At 33.2% G+C, this 13,716-nt stretch overlaps 1 protein-coding gene across 7 annotated transcripts; it reads left to right on the top strand.

Annotated features, from left to right (window-relative positions):
• Nucleotides 1-1,035: 1,035 nt before the first annotated feature.
• On the top strand, nucleotides 1,036-11,733 carry LOC149157490 (RNA demethylase ALKBH9B-like). Of its 7 annotated transcripts, XR_016261583.1 has the most exons (11): nucleotides 1,036-1,825; nucleotides 1,937-2,392; nucleotides 3,341-3,426; nucleotides 3,520-3,830; nucleotides 3,975-4,046; nucleotides 4,169-4,469; nucleotides 4,721-4,784; nucleotides 4,988-5,100; nucleotides 10,435-10,491; nucleotides 10,610-11,174; nucleotides 11,293-11,733. XR_016261583.1 is itself a non-coding variant. In XM_089435786.1 (7 exons), the coding sequence occupies exons 1-6, from the start codon at nucleotides 1,546-1,548 to the stop codon at nucleotides 4,446-4,448; spliced, it is 1,485 nt and encodes a 494-aa protein (XP_089291912.1). In that variant the 5' UTR covers nucleotides 1,036-1,545; the 3' UTR covers nucleotides 4,449-4,469; nucleotides 10,435-10,492. The 7 variants fall into 7 exon arrangements, 2 of the variants coding, with proteins under 2 accessions (XP_089291912.1, XP_089291911.1); XR_016261584.1 differs by lacking the exon at nucleotides 4,988-5,100; XR_016261585.1 differs by lacking the exon at nucleotides 10,435-10,491.
• The last annotated feature ends 1,983 nt before the right edge of the window (nucleotides 11,734-13,716 follow it).

The raw sequence follows: 13,716 nt of genomic DNA, 5'->3' as shown, positions 1-13,716 counted from the left end.
AAAAGCCCTTCTGTAGGGTGCGATGAGCGAGAGCAGACAAATGGCAAAAGCAGTTTGCTAGGTGGAAACTCAAAGAATCTTCTAGAAATTGCTCTTATGACACTTACCTCTCTGAATTCGCCCAGAGATGAGTGAGAGATCATGAAATCTCTAAGTGGAACCAAGAACTATCAGTGAAATGACACTAATCAAAATCCCAGAAGCTGACTCACTCTCCTGCAAACATCTATATATGGATCCCTCATTCTAGAGATCCAAAGGCTGGAATTTTGTAATTTGTAAGGAAATGCTGTTGGTTTCTCTTTGAAGACATTGTATTGTTGGGTGATCTTGTTCTGTATGAGGTGAAGAAGGCTTTCACACTGGGAGGATGATGTTGGATCAGACAGCTTAGTTGTAATCCTCTCTTCTACTACTTCTATCAATAAAGCTATTTGAGTTTTCCTCCATATGCTTGTATATCTTTGAATCTTGTATTTGTATATGAATTTATATGGTTAATATACATCTGATCCTACATTGCTTATGGTTATAAATCTCTATGCTTTGATGGTATTTTGCTGCTTTGACTCTACAGGTATTCTTTGAAGCGGGACAAGTGAGAAAGGAGTGGCGAAAGCTCTATCAAGGGAGAGAGGAAACAAGCAAGGAGACTAGCGAAAGACTGAGGTTGGTACTCTCTGCTTCTCTCTAAAGAAAAACACAAGTAACTTTAGTTTGTTTGTTTCTAAGATAACTGTCGGTTTTAGTGGGACTAGCAGCTCTGAATGGACACTAGTTTTTCCAATAACAATCACGGTCACGGTTCCAGCAAAGATTTGGGATTTTGGATTTTAACGGTGGTGTGGTGGCTTACTATCCAAGCCCTCAATCAAAGGTTTTGAAGGTCGGCTTACGGCTTCAAAGGTTTTGAAGGTCGGCTTACGGCTTCGGACCCCGAGGCAACCACGATGAGCACACATGGTTATTAAGGCCAAACCCAACAAACACACATATATATAAAATATAACTTCTATTATATATATGGAACGGAAGCATTTACCCGGAAATAGGATCGAAGAAATCGCATGCCCCCTGAAATAGAAGAGAACTGTGGGCGGAGGAGGTCAGCACCAAAAACGATAGGATATGGGTTTTGTATTTATTTCAAGGAGAGACTGAGTTAACATCAAGGGTTTGAAGGAAGGAGAGAGTGGCAAGGGGCGGTAGGATATGGGTTTTGTATTTATTTCAAGGAAAGACTGAGTTAACATCAAGGGTTTGAAGGAAGGAGAGAGTGGCAAGGGGCGGAGTAAACATCAGGAGTTTGAAGGAGAGACTCGCAAGGTGGGAGTAAACATCAAGGGTTTTAAGGAGAGACTGGCAAGGGGCAGAGTAAACATCAATAGTTAATCTTAATTCAATTTACAAATCCATCCTGCAGACGTGTTTAAGAGGGACTGCTTTATATAAATACCTCTCCCTGTTTCATCAGACCCAGAACGATTGATAAGGTCGCCAAAACTGGTCACCGTAAATTAATCTCTGTGATCAACCCAACTCAAGATGTATCAGTCACCACAAAATTCTCCTTCTCATGGTTCCAGCAATGGAAGCAGAAACAAAAATAAATACGAAGGGAAGAAACAATCGTCCTACAGAAGCGCAAGGCAAGATGTGCAATTGGCTTATTCATCTTCTAGTGCGGGCAACGCCAATGGTTCTATCGATAATCACAAAATGGATCTGCAGAGAGCCGCGGCTGTATGGCTTCCATCTCTCTCGTCAGATCTCTGCGAGCCTTGTATGCGTCTTTTGGAAGAGCGTGTCAACGGACTCGCTTCAGGTATTCTTTTCAGTCATCCCTTTCCTATTCTTCTCTCTTTATAGGTGTTTTACGGTTTTTGAGGGTTTGAGTTTAATGGAAGAAACTGACCTGTGTGGGATTTGAGTTTAGGTGGTTTTGGTGAAGAAAAGGCGGAGTTTTCTGGTCACCAAGCGCACGATGGTATCTCGATTGATGGGCGCCCGGCTTCAGAGTTAACTCAGGGAAACAGAGATGAAGATGAAGTGAATAGTGGGAGGGTTCGTTTTCAGAATTCATGGTCGGATATCGCTCAAGAGGCGGAGGAAAAACATGAAGTACTGTCCGATGAAGCTGATCCGTCATCCGCTGCATCTTTAAGCGGAGGAAAGAAAAGGGATCTTTCGCGGGATGAGAGGGAATACATTCGATTCACGCAGCTAGGCCGGAAAAAGGACTTTGTATGTATTGAAAGGATTAATGGGAAACCGGTGAATATTCTTGAAGGGCTGGAGTTGCATACTGGAGTCTTCAGCGCCGCAGAGCAGAGGCGGCTGGTTGCTTTCATTTATCAACTCCAAGAGCAGGGGCGGAAAAAACAACTCAGAGGTATTCTCGTTGTTTTCCCTTTTATACTTCCAATTATGAAAGAACTAATTAGATCAGTTTGGTCCTTTCGCATTTGATAACACAGTAGAACCCCTTTGTTTATAAAGTCAAAATTCCTTCGCTCAAGTGCTTCGTGGATCTAGGGTTAGGTCTGGGATTTATAGTCTATGGGATTGAAATGGGGATTCTCAACTCAACAAACTTTCTTTTCATAACTTGTCAACTGCAAGTTGGTACTTTATAGGAAGAGCGTTAAGAAACATCCTTGAGGGGGTTTGCACTGCATAGAATAGATTTACTTCTGCTTAGGTGCCTCTTCCGAGTGAGTAAACTTTCCACCAAAACCACTTAGGACTCTCATTTGACCTCATACCTTAGTAACTCATGCTTTTGGTTTGGGGCAGGCCAAAACAATGATTGGAACCTTGGAACCACTGAACCAAAGCCCTATTAGTTTTTGTATATGATTCATTGCATATCTCGCTACTGAAATTCTAAGTCAGCAAAGGTTATTTTAGTACCCAATTATTTCTCTTTTGATGGTGTTGATGCAAACATGTGTGCTATAAGTAATCTCTTTTAATTGTAAATAGCTTGCTCCTGATCTTGTATGTGACAATTATGGCTACTTTGACGATAGAATTGGGCTGCAAGACCAGACATACATCAATCTAATTCTTCCCTTAGTTTCACCTTAAGCCAAATTTAATTTCCACTGCATTAAGTAGTTTTATTCCTCTTCTGACGTCTCCAGTCTGTTGCTAGACCCTTTTCCATCTTTCTATTTGAGGAAAACTCTCTCTTTTTCACGTTTTATTTTGCATAGAAACATTAGAGTCTGAAAATTTCACGCTTCTATTGTATAATGTAGTGATACTGTCATCGTGTGTTTTTTCTTTTTGTTTGATGAATTCATTAAATTTATATTTCTCCATATTGGAAATTCAGAACGTACTTATTCAGAGCCTAGGAAGTGGATGCGGGGTAAAGGACGTGTAACCATCCAGTTTGGTTGTTGTTACAATTATGCAGTGGTAAGTGATGTTTTTTTTCAGTGTGTGTTATTGCCTGCTCATCACAGTTTTTATTAGATTTCTGACTTATAATATTTATTATTTAACATGTAGGACAAGAATGGTAACCCCCCTGGCATTGTTCGTGATGAGGAGGTTGATCCACTTCCTCCTTTATTCAAAGCTGCCATTCGCCGATTGGTGAGATGGCACGTTTTGCCACCATCATGCATCCCTGATAGTTGCATTGTTAATATTTACGATGAAAGTGACTGCATACCACCTCATATTGATCATCATGATTTTGTTCGGCCTTTTTGTACGGTATCACTTCTCAGTGAATGCAACATTATCTTTGGTTCAAACTTGAAGATATTGGGACCAGGTGAATTTGTTGGTTCCACTGCAATACCATTGCCTGTGGGGTAAGGATATTTACTTTCTGTCCTCAAGGCAAGCGATTATAATCTTGATAGCAATTTTATATTTTTCTTATCACTGTCACTAAGACTTTTGCTCTAGACGAACTAGTGAAGATGAGTATTTGATAAATTGCAGTTGTAATGCAGGTCAGTTCTTATTTTGAACGGAAATGGAGCTGATGTAGCGAAGCATTCTGTTCCAGCTGTCCCATCCAAAAGGTTGGCATCAATCCAGTTACTCTTAAATCATAATTGTTATATCCTGTCTTGAAGCTTTGTTGGGGTAAACAAGATTTACATGTTTGTTGACTGCCTGGTGGTTTTGTTGATTTTTTATACAGGATATCCATAACTTTTAGGAAGATGGACCAATCAAAATTTCCATATGAGTTTGTACCTGAGCCTGACTTGCAAGATATTCAACCTCTTTCATACATAAAACATAATATATACAATCAATCTCAACACTCAAGTCAACCAAGTGTCAGTGGTGAGATGGTTCTGGAGGAAGGAGAAACATCTGCCTCACCATTCTCAATGAGTGCATCAGATTTCCCTCCCTTACCTGGCTCCCATTCAGGAAATAGGCAACATGGGAAGAGCAGGCCATTAAGGCAATGAAATGTTCAAATAGATTGGAAGGTATGAATTATTGTAATGGTGGATTCTGTTTCTGAAGTTGCCTATGAAGCTTCTTTTGTTTTCCTGTAAACCTGATCTGGTAATGTATTATTTTGTTTAGCTAGGATGCACTTTTGTATTATGAGGTAATAAGGTATAATCGAAGCCACAATGGACTGTTTTAATCATGTGAAAGCGTTTATATTAGATAAATTGGTGCTTCAGACAGAGTATCCTACTTAGCAAGTGAAAGAATGTTGGTATTTTGGCAGTTGAAAGACATCTCTTTTTCGTACAATCTATCTCCATGAGGGCTGTCACAAAAATATCAAAGAGGTTTGTAAATACAGAGTCTATATGGCATCATGTGATAATATCCCATAGTGTCCATACCAATTCATTATTGTATCATGTAATAAAAATTACGATGAGCAGCAGCAAAAAAGACGTCATCAATTTATGGAATTAAGTCTAAGAAATATAGATTAAGCACGAGTCTATCTGACAGATTCCTGAGAGTGGCCATCCCTTGTTTACAGCACTGACCAAGTATCGGTATCTAGAGACAGCCAGCTTTCGAGAGGGAATCAACTTTATTATTTTCCCTGAACTCATTAGAGAAGTAATGGAGTTAAAGGCACCCTGAGATAAGGTAGTATCCTATTTTCACCTCTACAGAAAGCATCAATGATAATTTTATAGCATATAACTTGGTAAAATTATTAATACCCATCCCAGTCAATAGAAAAAGGGTTAATAAGACTGAGACCTCATGTTTACAACGAAGACTTTGGATGTATTTTTCTTCAAATGCGTTTCTTTTGCTAACCAAAGATCTCAAACTATTCCCATAGGAAGAGCTCCAAAGTCTTTGACATGGGATTTAGAGATCCAAATTTTAACGCAATCTGCATTATATCTCCTTTCCACTCTTTGTATTACAAAATGAACTTGACCTAGTTTATGAGAAAACCTTCAAAGCTGTTAATAATAAAAAATCCCATCTTTAGGTCTAAGTTACGAAGGTGACTCTTGCATTTGTAATCCTTATATTCTAACAGCCTTTGTCGAGGCACATAACCATACATGATATTATATTATGAAAATACTTAAAATGACTACAATGATAGTCACCTCTCATATATAAAGACTTTGAGAGATGATATTTATATAAAACTCTCGAAGCTAATAAAAATAGAAAATCCCACCTTCAAGCTTGAGATTCTAAGGTGAATTTATTACATATGTAAGCCGTCTATTTTAATACCGTTCACAAGGTTTGTAGAGAACTAAAAACAAAATTAACGAGAATCAAACATTCTTTAGATGTTTTTTTTGAAAACAATGCCTGAACTAGTGAGACTTTTTCAAGCGAGAATCAACCCTTCTTTAGATGTTTTTTTTGAATACAATGCTTGAACTAGTGAGCCTTTTTCAAATTGCTCTCTATTTTTGGAAGGTATATTCTTTTGAAAGATGTAGTCTCCCTGTTGGATCAGACTATTGAACAACTATTTGTCTCCCCTTTTATCACTCTCGGTCTTCAAAATTGGGCCTCTTAAAATGCAAACAATGCCATTTTTTAGCATGGTAATCACCATCGTCAATGTTTGGTGATTACAATCAAGCTTTCTATTGAGAAGGCCACTGCATTAGGTTCGCAATTAATTGTTGTATGACCTATTAGTCTATAAGTCATTAAGGTGTCTCTACTACACATGTAGGTTTCTTATTTTAACATTTGAGATTCGAAAAGCTCTCTGTTCAATTTGTACTTGCCTTGTATAATTACAATGTATTATCATATGGCTTATTATTTCCTCCTATCATTGACATAACACACGGATGTTAGCTCCTTGCTTATTCTTTGTCAAAGCACTTCCTAGGTTGGTGCCTTATTCATGATTGTTAAGAACATTAAGATATTTTTCCTTCATGGGAACTTTGATCTTCCATGGTGGTTTCCACCATTAGTGGATGTGTTGACATTTATTTCCAACCAACATTGCCTTGTAGCCTAATTTGGGAGTATAAAGCCCTAAAATAAGGCCTTTTTTTTCAACAACAAACTAGGATATTCAATTCCTATTTGAGCCCAACATAGACAACTGTTCAACCTTGGAGAACAATTTCATATTAGAAACATTCCACTCTTCCATTAATAGGTTTGAAAAGTAGTCATTTTATGACAAGTATGTATCTAACTATGACAAGTATGTATCTAACTATCTCATGAAACATATTAGTTAGATCTTTTGATAACTTGAAATTACTTCCAAAACTAACCCTTGAATCAATGTATTTCAAAACTAACCCTTGAATCAATGTCTATCCTCACTCTCACTGTTCCCCACTTCCTATGCTAGCAAACTTCCATATCATAGAAACGAAACATTGTGCACAATTTTATTTAGCTTCCAAATCGAATCCACTAGAATATTGGGTTCAATATAGTTTTGGAAGAGCGAATTAAACTCCACACCCATTTAGTAATAAGAGTTTCCCAAAATGATAGACATTTTAAAGTTTCGACCCATTTGCTTCCTTTGGTTTTGCAATGCACTGCGACTTGACTAGAGAAATCCCTTCACTCCTTTCTTACTCATAGAAATTTGAAACTCTCATTTTTTCATCACCCCAATTGAAATGAATGAGGAGTGCCAAAAACTTGGAATGGCCTCCATTACAATTTTATTCAAGACTCGTCTCCCACACATTGACAATGACTTAACCACCTCAAATCTTTTATTTCATATTCATTAGGCTTAATGTAAAACCCAAATACTTAAAGCCCTCTTGAAACTAAATTTGATTGAAAGGATAAATCTGGCTGAATATCTGAACTAGGGATTTTCATTAAATGGACAAGGGTGAGGAACGATGGAAATTGTTGACAAGTGCTGGGGTAGTGGGAGTTGGTGGATCTTCAGGGGTTTCCATATCAAGTGAACAAATTTAAGCCAAAGACTATTACTCCTACAATAGTCTTGTTGTGGTAAAACACGGAGTTGTCTATAATGCGACTTTTTGAGATTCCGGTGACGGAATCCGGCGGAAGAAATTGAGATGAAATCATGATTTGTTGCAGTTAAAATGGTTTTTTAACTACATATTCGGATTCAGCACCCTGAAAAACCCCTGGGACGCTTTCATTGTGCAGAAACTAGTTATCAAACTTCTATTTCAATAAATAACTGCCGGATTTTCACCGGAAAAAATCGCCGGAAAGGCTTTCAAAAAGTCGCGTTAAAGACTACGCCGTAAAACACAACCCCCCTTCCCATTTTTGATTTGTTCACTTCAAATAATGTGGACTCTTTTTATAAAAATTTTGGCTAAACACTTTTTAAGATTTTTATTTAGTTGATTATCCTACGCTTTTGTTAATTTTTCATTTTTTTTGGATTCTTGTTTTGATTGCTTTGTTAGAATCGTTTTTTTATAAGCTTCCCATTGACATTTGTTTCGCTTCATTTGGTCAATTGGTTTGAAAATGGTACTCCTTTGAAATCTCGTCATTTATCTAGCTTGGGTTAAAAATGCAAAAAAAAATATACAATATTGCATTTTTGCCAGAGATTTTTCGGCGGAAATCACATGATAAATCATTTGTCGACGCGTTTCGAACCAACCAGAAACCATTTGTCGACGCGTTTCGAACCAACCAGTGTGGTTCATCATCAGGACAAGTTGAAGAAACAGATCCAGCTAAGCATGTTAAATAGTCTGTGCAGAGACTCCAACGGCTAAATCGGCCAACGGCTAATTTTGACCTACGGATCCAAGTCAAATTAATAATCATTAATTTAATATTATTATTATTTTTAATATTAATACATAATTTTAAAATTTTTTTTTTTTTAATATATATATATATATATTAAAGTTATGATATTAGGTTGTTAATAAATAGAATACTTATAGTGATTAGTTTAAGATAATATAAAACATAAATATATATAATAATATGTTGTTAAGGATTTTTCGATGGTTATCTTAAAAAGTAATTTATTAATAACATATATATATATATATATATATTAATTAAAATCATAAAGTTAAGGATAAAATATAAATAATTTAAATGGTTAGTTAGAAAAGGTAATTTAATTTAATTTAATTATTTATTATTATATAATAATAGTATAAGTAATTTTTAGTTTAATTAAATTATTTATTAAATATAATAAATATTATATTAGTAATATAGTCTTGATATTAATATATTATTAATATTAGTAGTCAAAATATTGTTATTAATTAATATTATTATTATTTATGGAAATAAGTTAAATTAGGTCAAATATATAGATAAATAAAATACTTTTAATGGTTAGTTATAAAAACTTTAATTTACTTTAATTTATTTAAATTATATATATATATATATATATATAAATAAAAGTTATAATATTCCGTTATCAAAATAAAAGTAAAATAAAAGTAACGTAAAAGATAATTGAAAAAATAAAATAAAAATAATAATAATAAATAAATAAACTAATTAATTAATTAATTAATTTAAGGGAAAAGATACCCTAGGGACCAATCCCTTAAAAAATAAAAATAAAAAAATAAAAAATTAAAAAAATTATTAATAAATAATTAAATTTTAAATAAAATAAATAATTAAAAATAGTAAGTTAATTTAGAAAAACCAGGACTACTTTTATATAAATGAATATAAAAGAAAGAGAAGGTATGAATGAAAAATTTAATATAAGTCAACTTAAAAAAAAAAAAAAAAAAAATAATAATAATAATAATAATAATAGCCGTTGGAGTCTCTGCACAGACTATTTAACATGCTTAGCTGGATCTGTTTCTTCAACTTGTCCTGATGATGAACCACACTGGTTGGTTCGAAACGCGTCGACAAATGGTTTATCATGTGATTTTCGTCGAAAAATCTCTCGCAAACTTGTTATGGATTACAGAAGCCTCAACTCTACGATATTGCATTTTGTAAATAAATTAGTTTAATAATGCATTTATTTTAAATATTAACCCCTAGTTAGTTATTACTAACATTTTTTTTATTTTTCAGTGAATTCATGAAGTATCGAGATTTTAGTAATTTACTACAATTTCCAAATTGATTACTAATCTCAAAAAACTAGAATTTCGAAGTCGCTGTAGTTTAATTTTCATTTTTATTAAAATGGCTATAGTTTATAAACTAAATTTCATTAAAATAAAAAATAAAAAAAATATAAAAAAATTTAATCGCATCGGAGCTTTTATATTTCGTAAGTTTAACGAATCTCCGAAACCCCGACCTCCTGATTCGCTGATCATCGATACCCCCATTCTCCTGATTGCCGATTGCGAAAAGACATGGGGCATGAACCAAGTCTCATTATGAAGTTTATGTTATGTTTTCAAACTCATTCGAATGAATTAAAAGGAATGGAGTGAATAAAGGTAATGGAGGCTAGTTTATATTTATTTTTTAATATTAGTTTAAATATTAATATTTAAATAATTAATTTTAAATTAATAAATATGTAACATATAATTAATTTAATTAAATTAGAATTTAAAAATTATTTAGATTAATATTAATTAGTTTATAAATAGTTAATTATATCAATTAGTTAGATTAAGATTAATTAATAATAGTTTATTAATTAATTAGTTTAGTTCATAATTAATAATTAAAATAGAATTAATTAATTTAGGGTTAAATTTTTAATTAAAACACTGATTTTTTTAGTCCAACAACAGAAATTCCAGAATTGTGTCAGAATTAATTCATCTACTTTGGAAGCTCATAAATTGAGTTCTACTTGGCCAAATGAGGCCTAAGACGGCTCATTGGAAAGATAAAATTAAGGAGAATATTTCTGAGGAGGTTTTACTAACAGATTTGGTCATTTATTGGGTAAAAATCAGGCGTAGGATCAAGCTACGAATTTCTAAAACAAAATCAATTTTGAGTTTTATTTTCTGCATTTTCATTTGTCCAAGCCTTTTCTTAATGCAGATCCATTCGTCAATAATATCCTTGGCCAATTAAATCATCCCAGACATCAATAGAAAGGTTATATTTTATTTTCAATTATTTAATTAATTGTATTTGATTGGATTTGTTTTAATGCCAGAAATGATATTTTAATTTTATTCTTGCATCTTAATTCATTTTTTATTTCTTTTTACAGGAAAACAGTAGAAGAGATATGGAGAAAATGATCTCAATCAATGAGAATGCTCCAGCAATTAAAGATTGGAATTTTTGAGCAAATAAAATTGGATTGGGCAGATATTTTCTTCAAAAAAATCTCTTCTCAAAATACTTCTGGAAATATTATAAATAATAGATTGTAGAATGTAATAAAGCGCTGCTTTCCTCTGTAATTCTGGAATTCTAAAAGCACTTATGTAATAGGGATCTAGAGTTATAGGTGGGAGGAGTGGAATCTCAGATCTGGGGATTATTGAGGTTTTTCTTTTACATTCTAAGTTATGTATAATGAATAGAGTTTGCACTATTGTAGCTCCGATTTTGAAAGCAGAAGCTCAAGCATTGTAAGAGACTATTAGAGATTAGATTTGGTCATTTATTGGGTAAAAATCAGGCGTAGGATCAAGCTACGAATTTCTAAAACAAAATCAATTTTGAGTTTTATTTTCTGCATTTTCATTTGTCCAAGCCTTTTCTTAATGCAGATCCATTCGTCAATAATATCCTTGGCCAATTAAATCATCCCAGACATCAATAGAAAGGTTATATTTTATTTTCAATTATTTAATTAATTGTATTTGATTGGATTTGTTTTAATGCCAGAAATGATATTTTAATTTTATTCTTGCATCTTAATTCATTTTTTATTTCTTTTTACAGGAAAACAGTAGAAGAGATATGGAGAAAATGATCTCAATCAATGAGAATGCTCCAGCAATTAAAGATTGGAATTTTTGAGCAAATAAAATTGGATTGGGCAGATATTTTCTTCAAAAAAATCTCTTCTCAAAATACTTCTGGAAATATTATAAATAATAGATTGTAGAATGTAATAAAGCGCTGCTTTCCTCTGTAATTCTGGAATTCTAAAAGCACTTATGTAATAGGGATCTAGAGTTATAGGTGGGAGGAGTGGAATCTCAGATCTGGGGATTATTGAGGTTTTTCTTTTACATTCTAAGTTATGTATAATGAATAGAGTTTGCACTATTGTAGCTCCGATTTTGAAAGCAGAAGCTCAAGCATTGTAAGAGACTATTAGAGATCGGCACTGGAGAAATGGATTCAGTAAATTGGTATTTCAAATACTATTATTTTAAATGCTGATTTTATTTTATGATAACAAGAATGATGTCAATTTACTTACATATTTGTGCACTTTTGTCGGTATGGGTAATTTGCCTCTATTTTATGTTGTTATTTATCTTTGCTCTTATGGACTGAATTCTGATTTCTGAGTAACTACTTACTCATAAATTTGTCTTTTAATATTGGATGAATAAATAGTGATATGTTGTGAACTTCTTCCGCATATTATTGTTTAATAATTCAAGTTACTGATTAAATGATCAATATCATTTTGTGAAGTTCTTCCTGAGTGTTGTTTATTGATTATTTCAGTTAAAATGTCTCAATAGGATGTGTTTGGTATTCATAATGTCAGTTAATTGAACTACTTCATTAACATGATATTCATTATAAGCAAGACATAATTTTTTCTAAACACTTTAAATGTCTTGCTCTTGGTTGGGTTAGATCTATATCTGCCTAATTAAGATATGATTAAGATTAGTTTCTTTTTGCTTGCATTATAGAATAAGCTTGCATTTAGAGTAAGTTCTACATTTTTATTAAGTCCTCTTCTTAAAGAGGCAAAATTTTAGTTGTGGTTTGGCTAAACCCAAATCAATTTAAGGGTCATTCTCTTGCATGATCAGCAAGACAAAGTGATCTGATATCCCTGTCTATTGGTAGTTAAAGATATATCATAAACCAATAGCGATAGGGAGAAGGTAACTGGACCTAGTTAAACCAGACGGAGTCACCACACCAAATGGAAAATGAGCTGCTTTAAGGACCAGACCGGGTGGTTATCCCCCATTGTTGTTGTAGCGATTTTCGAGGCATCAACATTTTTGTTGCTAGAAGGAGGGCTTGAGACTTTTTGTCTATTGGAGTCTTTTCAATTTTAACATTTTATTTAATTACAATGGCTCCTCTTAAACTTCCAATTTGGAGTTGTATTCATGGACGTGCATCTTCCAACACTACACACAAAGTGGTAAGACTCTGGTCTCATGTTAAGTTTAATGGTAAGATAAATTCTTCTGTTTTTAATCATGTTTTTCAATTTATTCAAGATGTTTCAAATTATGATTTTCAAGGAATTGATGAAGACATTTTATGCAGAATTTTTACTCTCACATTCGCGGCAAAAGCCAGAAACTGGTGTAAAACTTTTCTAGTTGCCTCAATTCACTGTTGGGATCAATTTGTTACAATTTTCATTTGTAAATTTGATGGCTATGATTATGAACAAGTATGTAATGAAATTGAATATCTACGAAGGTTTGAAAATGAGTTTGTTATTGATTTTAATATTCGATTTCGTTTGAATTGTTTAAGTTTTAAAATCGAAGATAAACTTACAGAAAAAAGAATTATTAAATTGGTTTGAATATATTTGTTCTCTTCCTCCCATTCCCAATCCATACGAAATTAGTTCAAGCTTTGTTCTATCTCCTTCCAACATAAATGAGAATTCCAATTTGGATGTGCAAATAAATTATGATGAAGTGGTTTCACAAAGCTCAGAAAATATTTCTTATCAAATGCAAGAAGACAACAGCAGCAATTTCGAAGAAAGAGCCGCCTTGAAATTTGAAAGCTACGTTGAGGTAAATTCAGAAAATCAGATCGCAAATTAGCGAGTGCAAGCCGCAATCAAAGTAAATAATAACACGCGAACTGTTGTACAAATTTCTGAATTTTTTCATGACAAGTAAATACCGAAATCAGAGCAGCAAAAAAATCTTCTTCAAAAAAGCATGAGTACGGAAAGGAATGATCTGCAATCTGAAATTTACAATGATCATAATGCACAAGAGTTGTCAAAGAGAGACAATTTTAAATACATTGTTTCAGGTTCACACTTTTCCCTTTATCCTGATATTTTTAATGATGGTAATTTTTCCCCTCTTGGTATTAATGATATTTTAGAAATTACAGACGCTGATTTAAATGAAATATCAATTAATTTTTATCAAGATAGATAAACAATTATTGATCATTCTTTTGACATTA

The sequence above is a fragment of the Pinus tabuliformis genome, chromosome 5_2 (assembly GCF_031772625.1).
Source record: "Pinus tabuliformis cultivar Carrire ecotype Pingquan chromosome 5_2, CPIR1, whole genome shotgun sequence".
NCBI lineage: Eukaryota > Viridiplantae > Streptophyta > Pinopsida > Pinales > Pinaceae > Pinus > Pinus tabuliformis.
The sequence above is the reverse complement of the archived record's forward strand: the minus strand, read 5'-3'. Positions and strand labels throughout refer to the sequence as shown.

Coding starts and splice junctions, on each gene's coding strand:
- LOC149157490 (XM_089435786.1), top strand. CDS start 1,546: ATGTATCAGTCACCACAAAATTCTCCTTCTCATGGTTCCAGCAATGGA. Junction 2,393..3,340: donor GCGGAAAAAACAACTCAGAG/GTATTCTCGTTG, acceptor TTGGAAATTCAG/AACGTACTTATTCAGAGCCT. Junction 3,427..3,519: donor GTTGTTACAATTATGCAGTG/GTAAGTGATGTT, acceptor TTTAACATGTAG/GACAAGAATGGTAACCCCCC.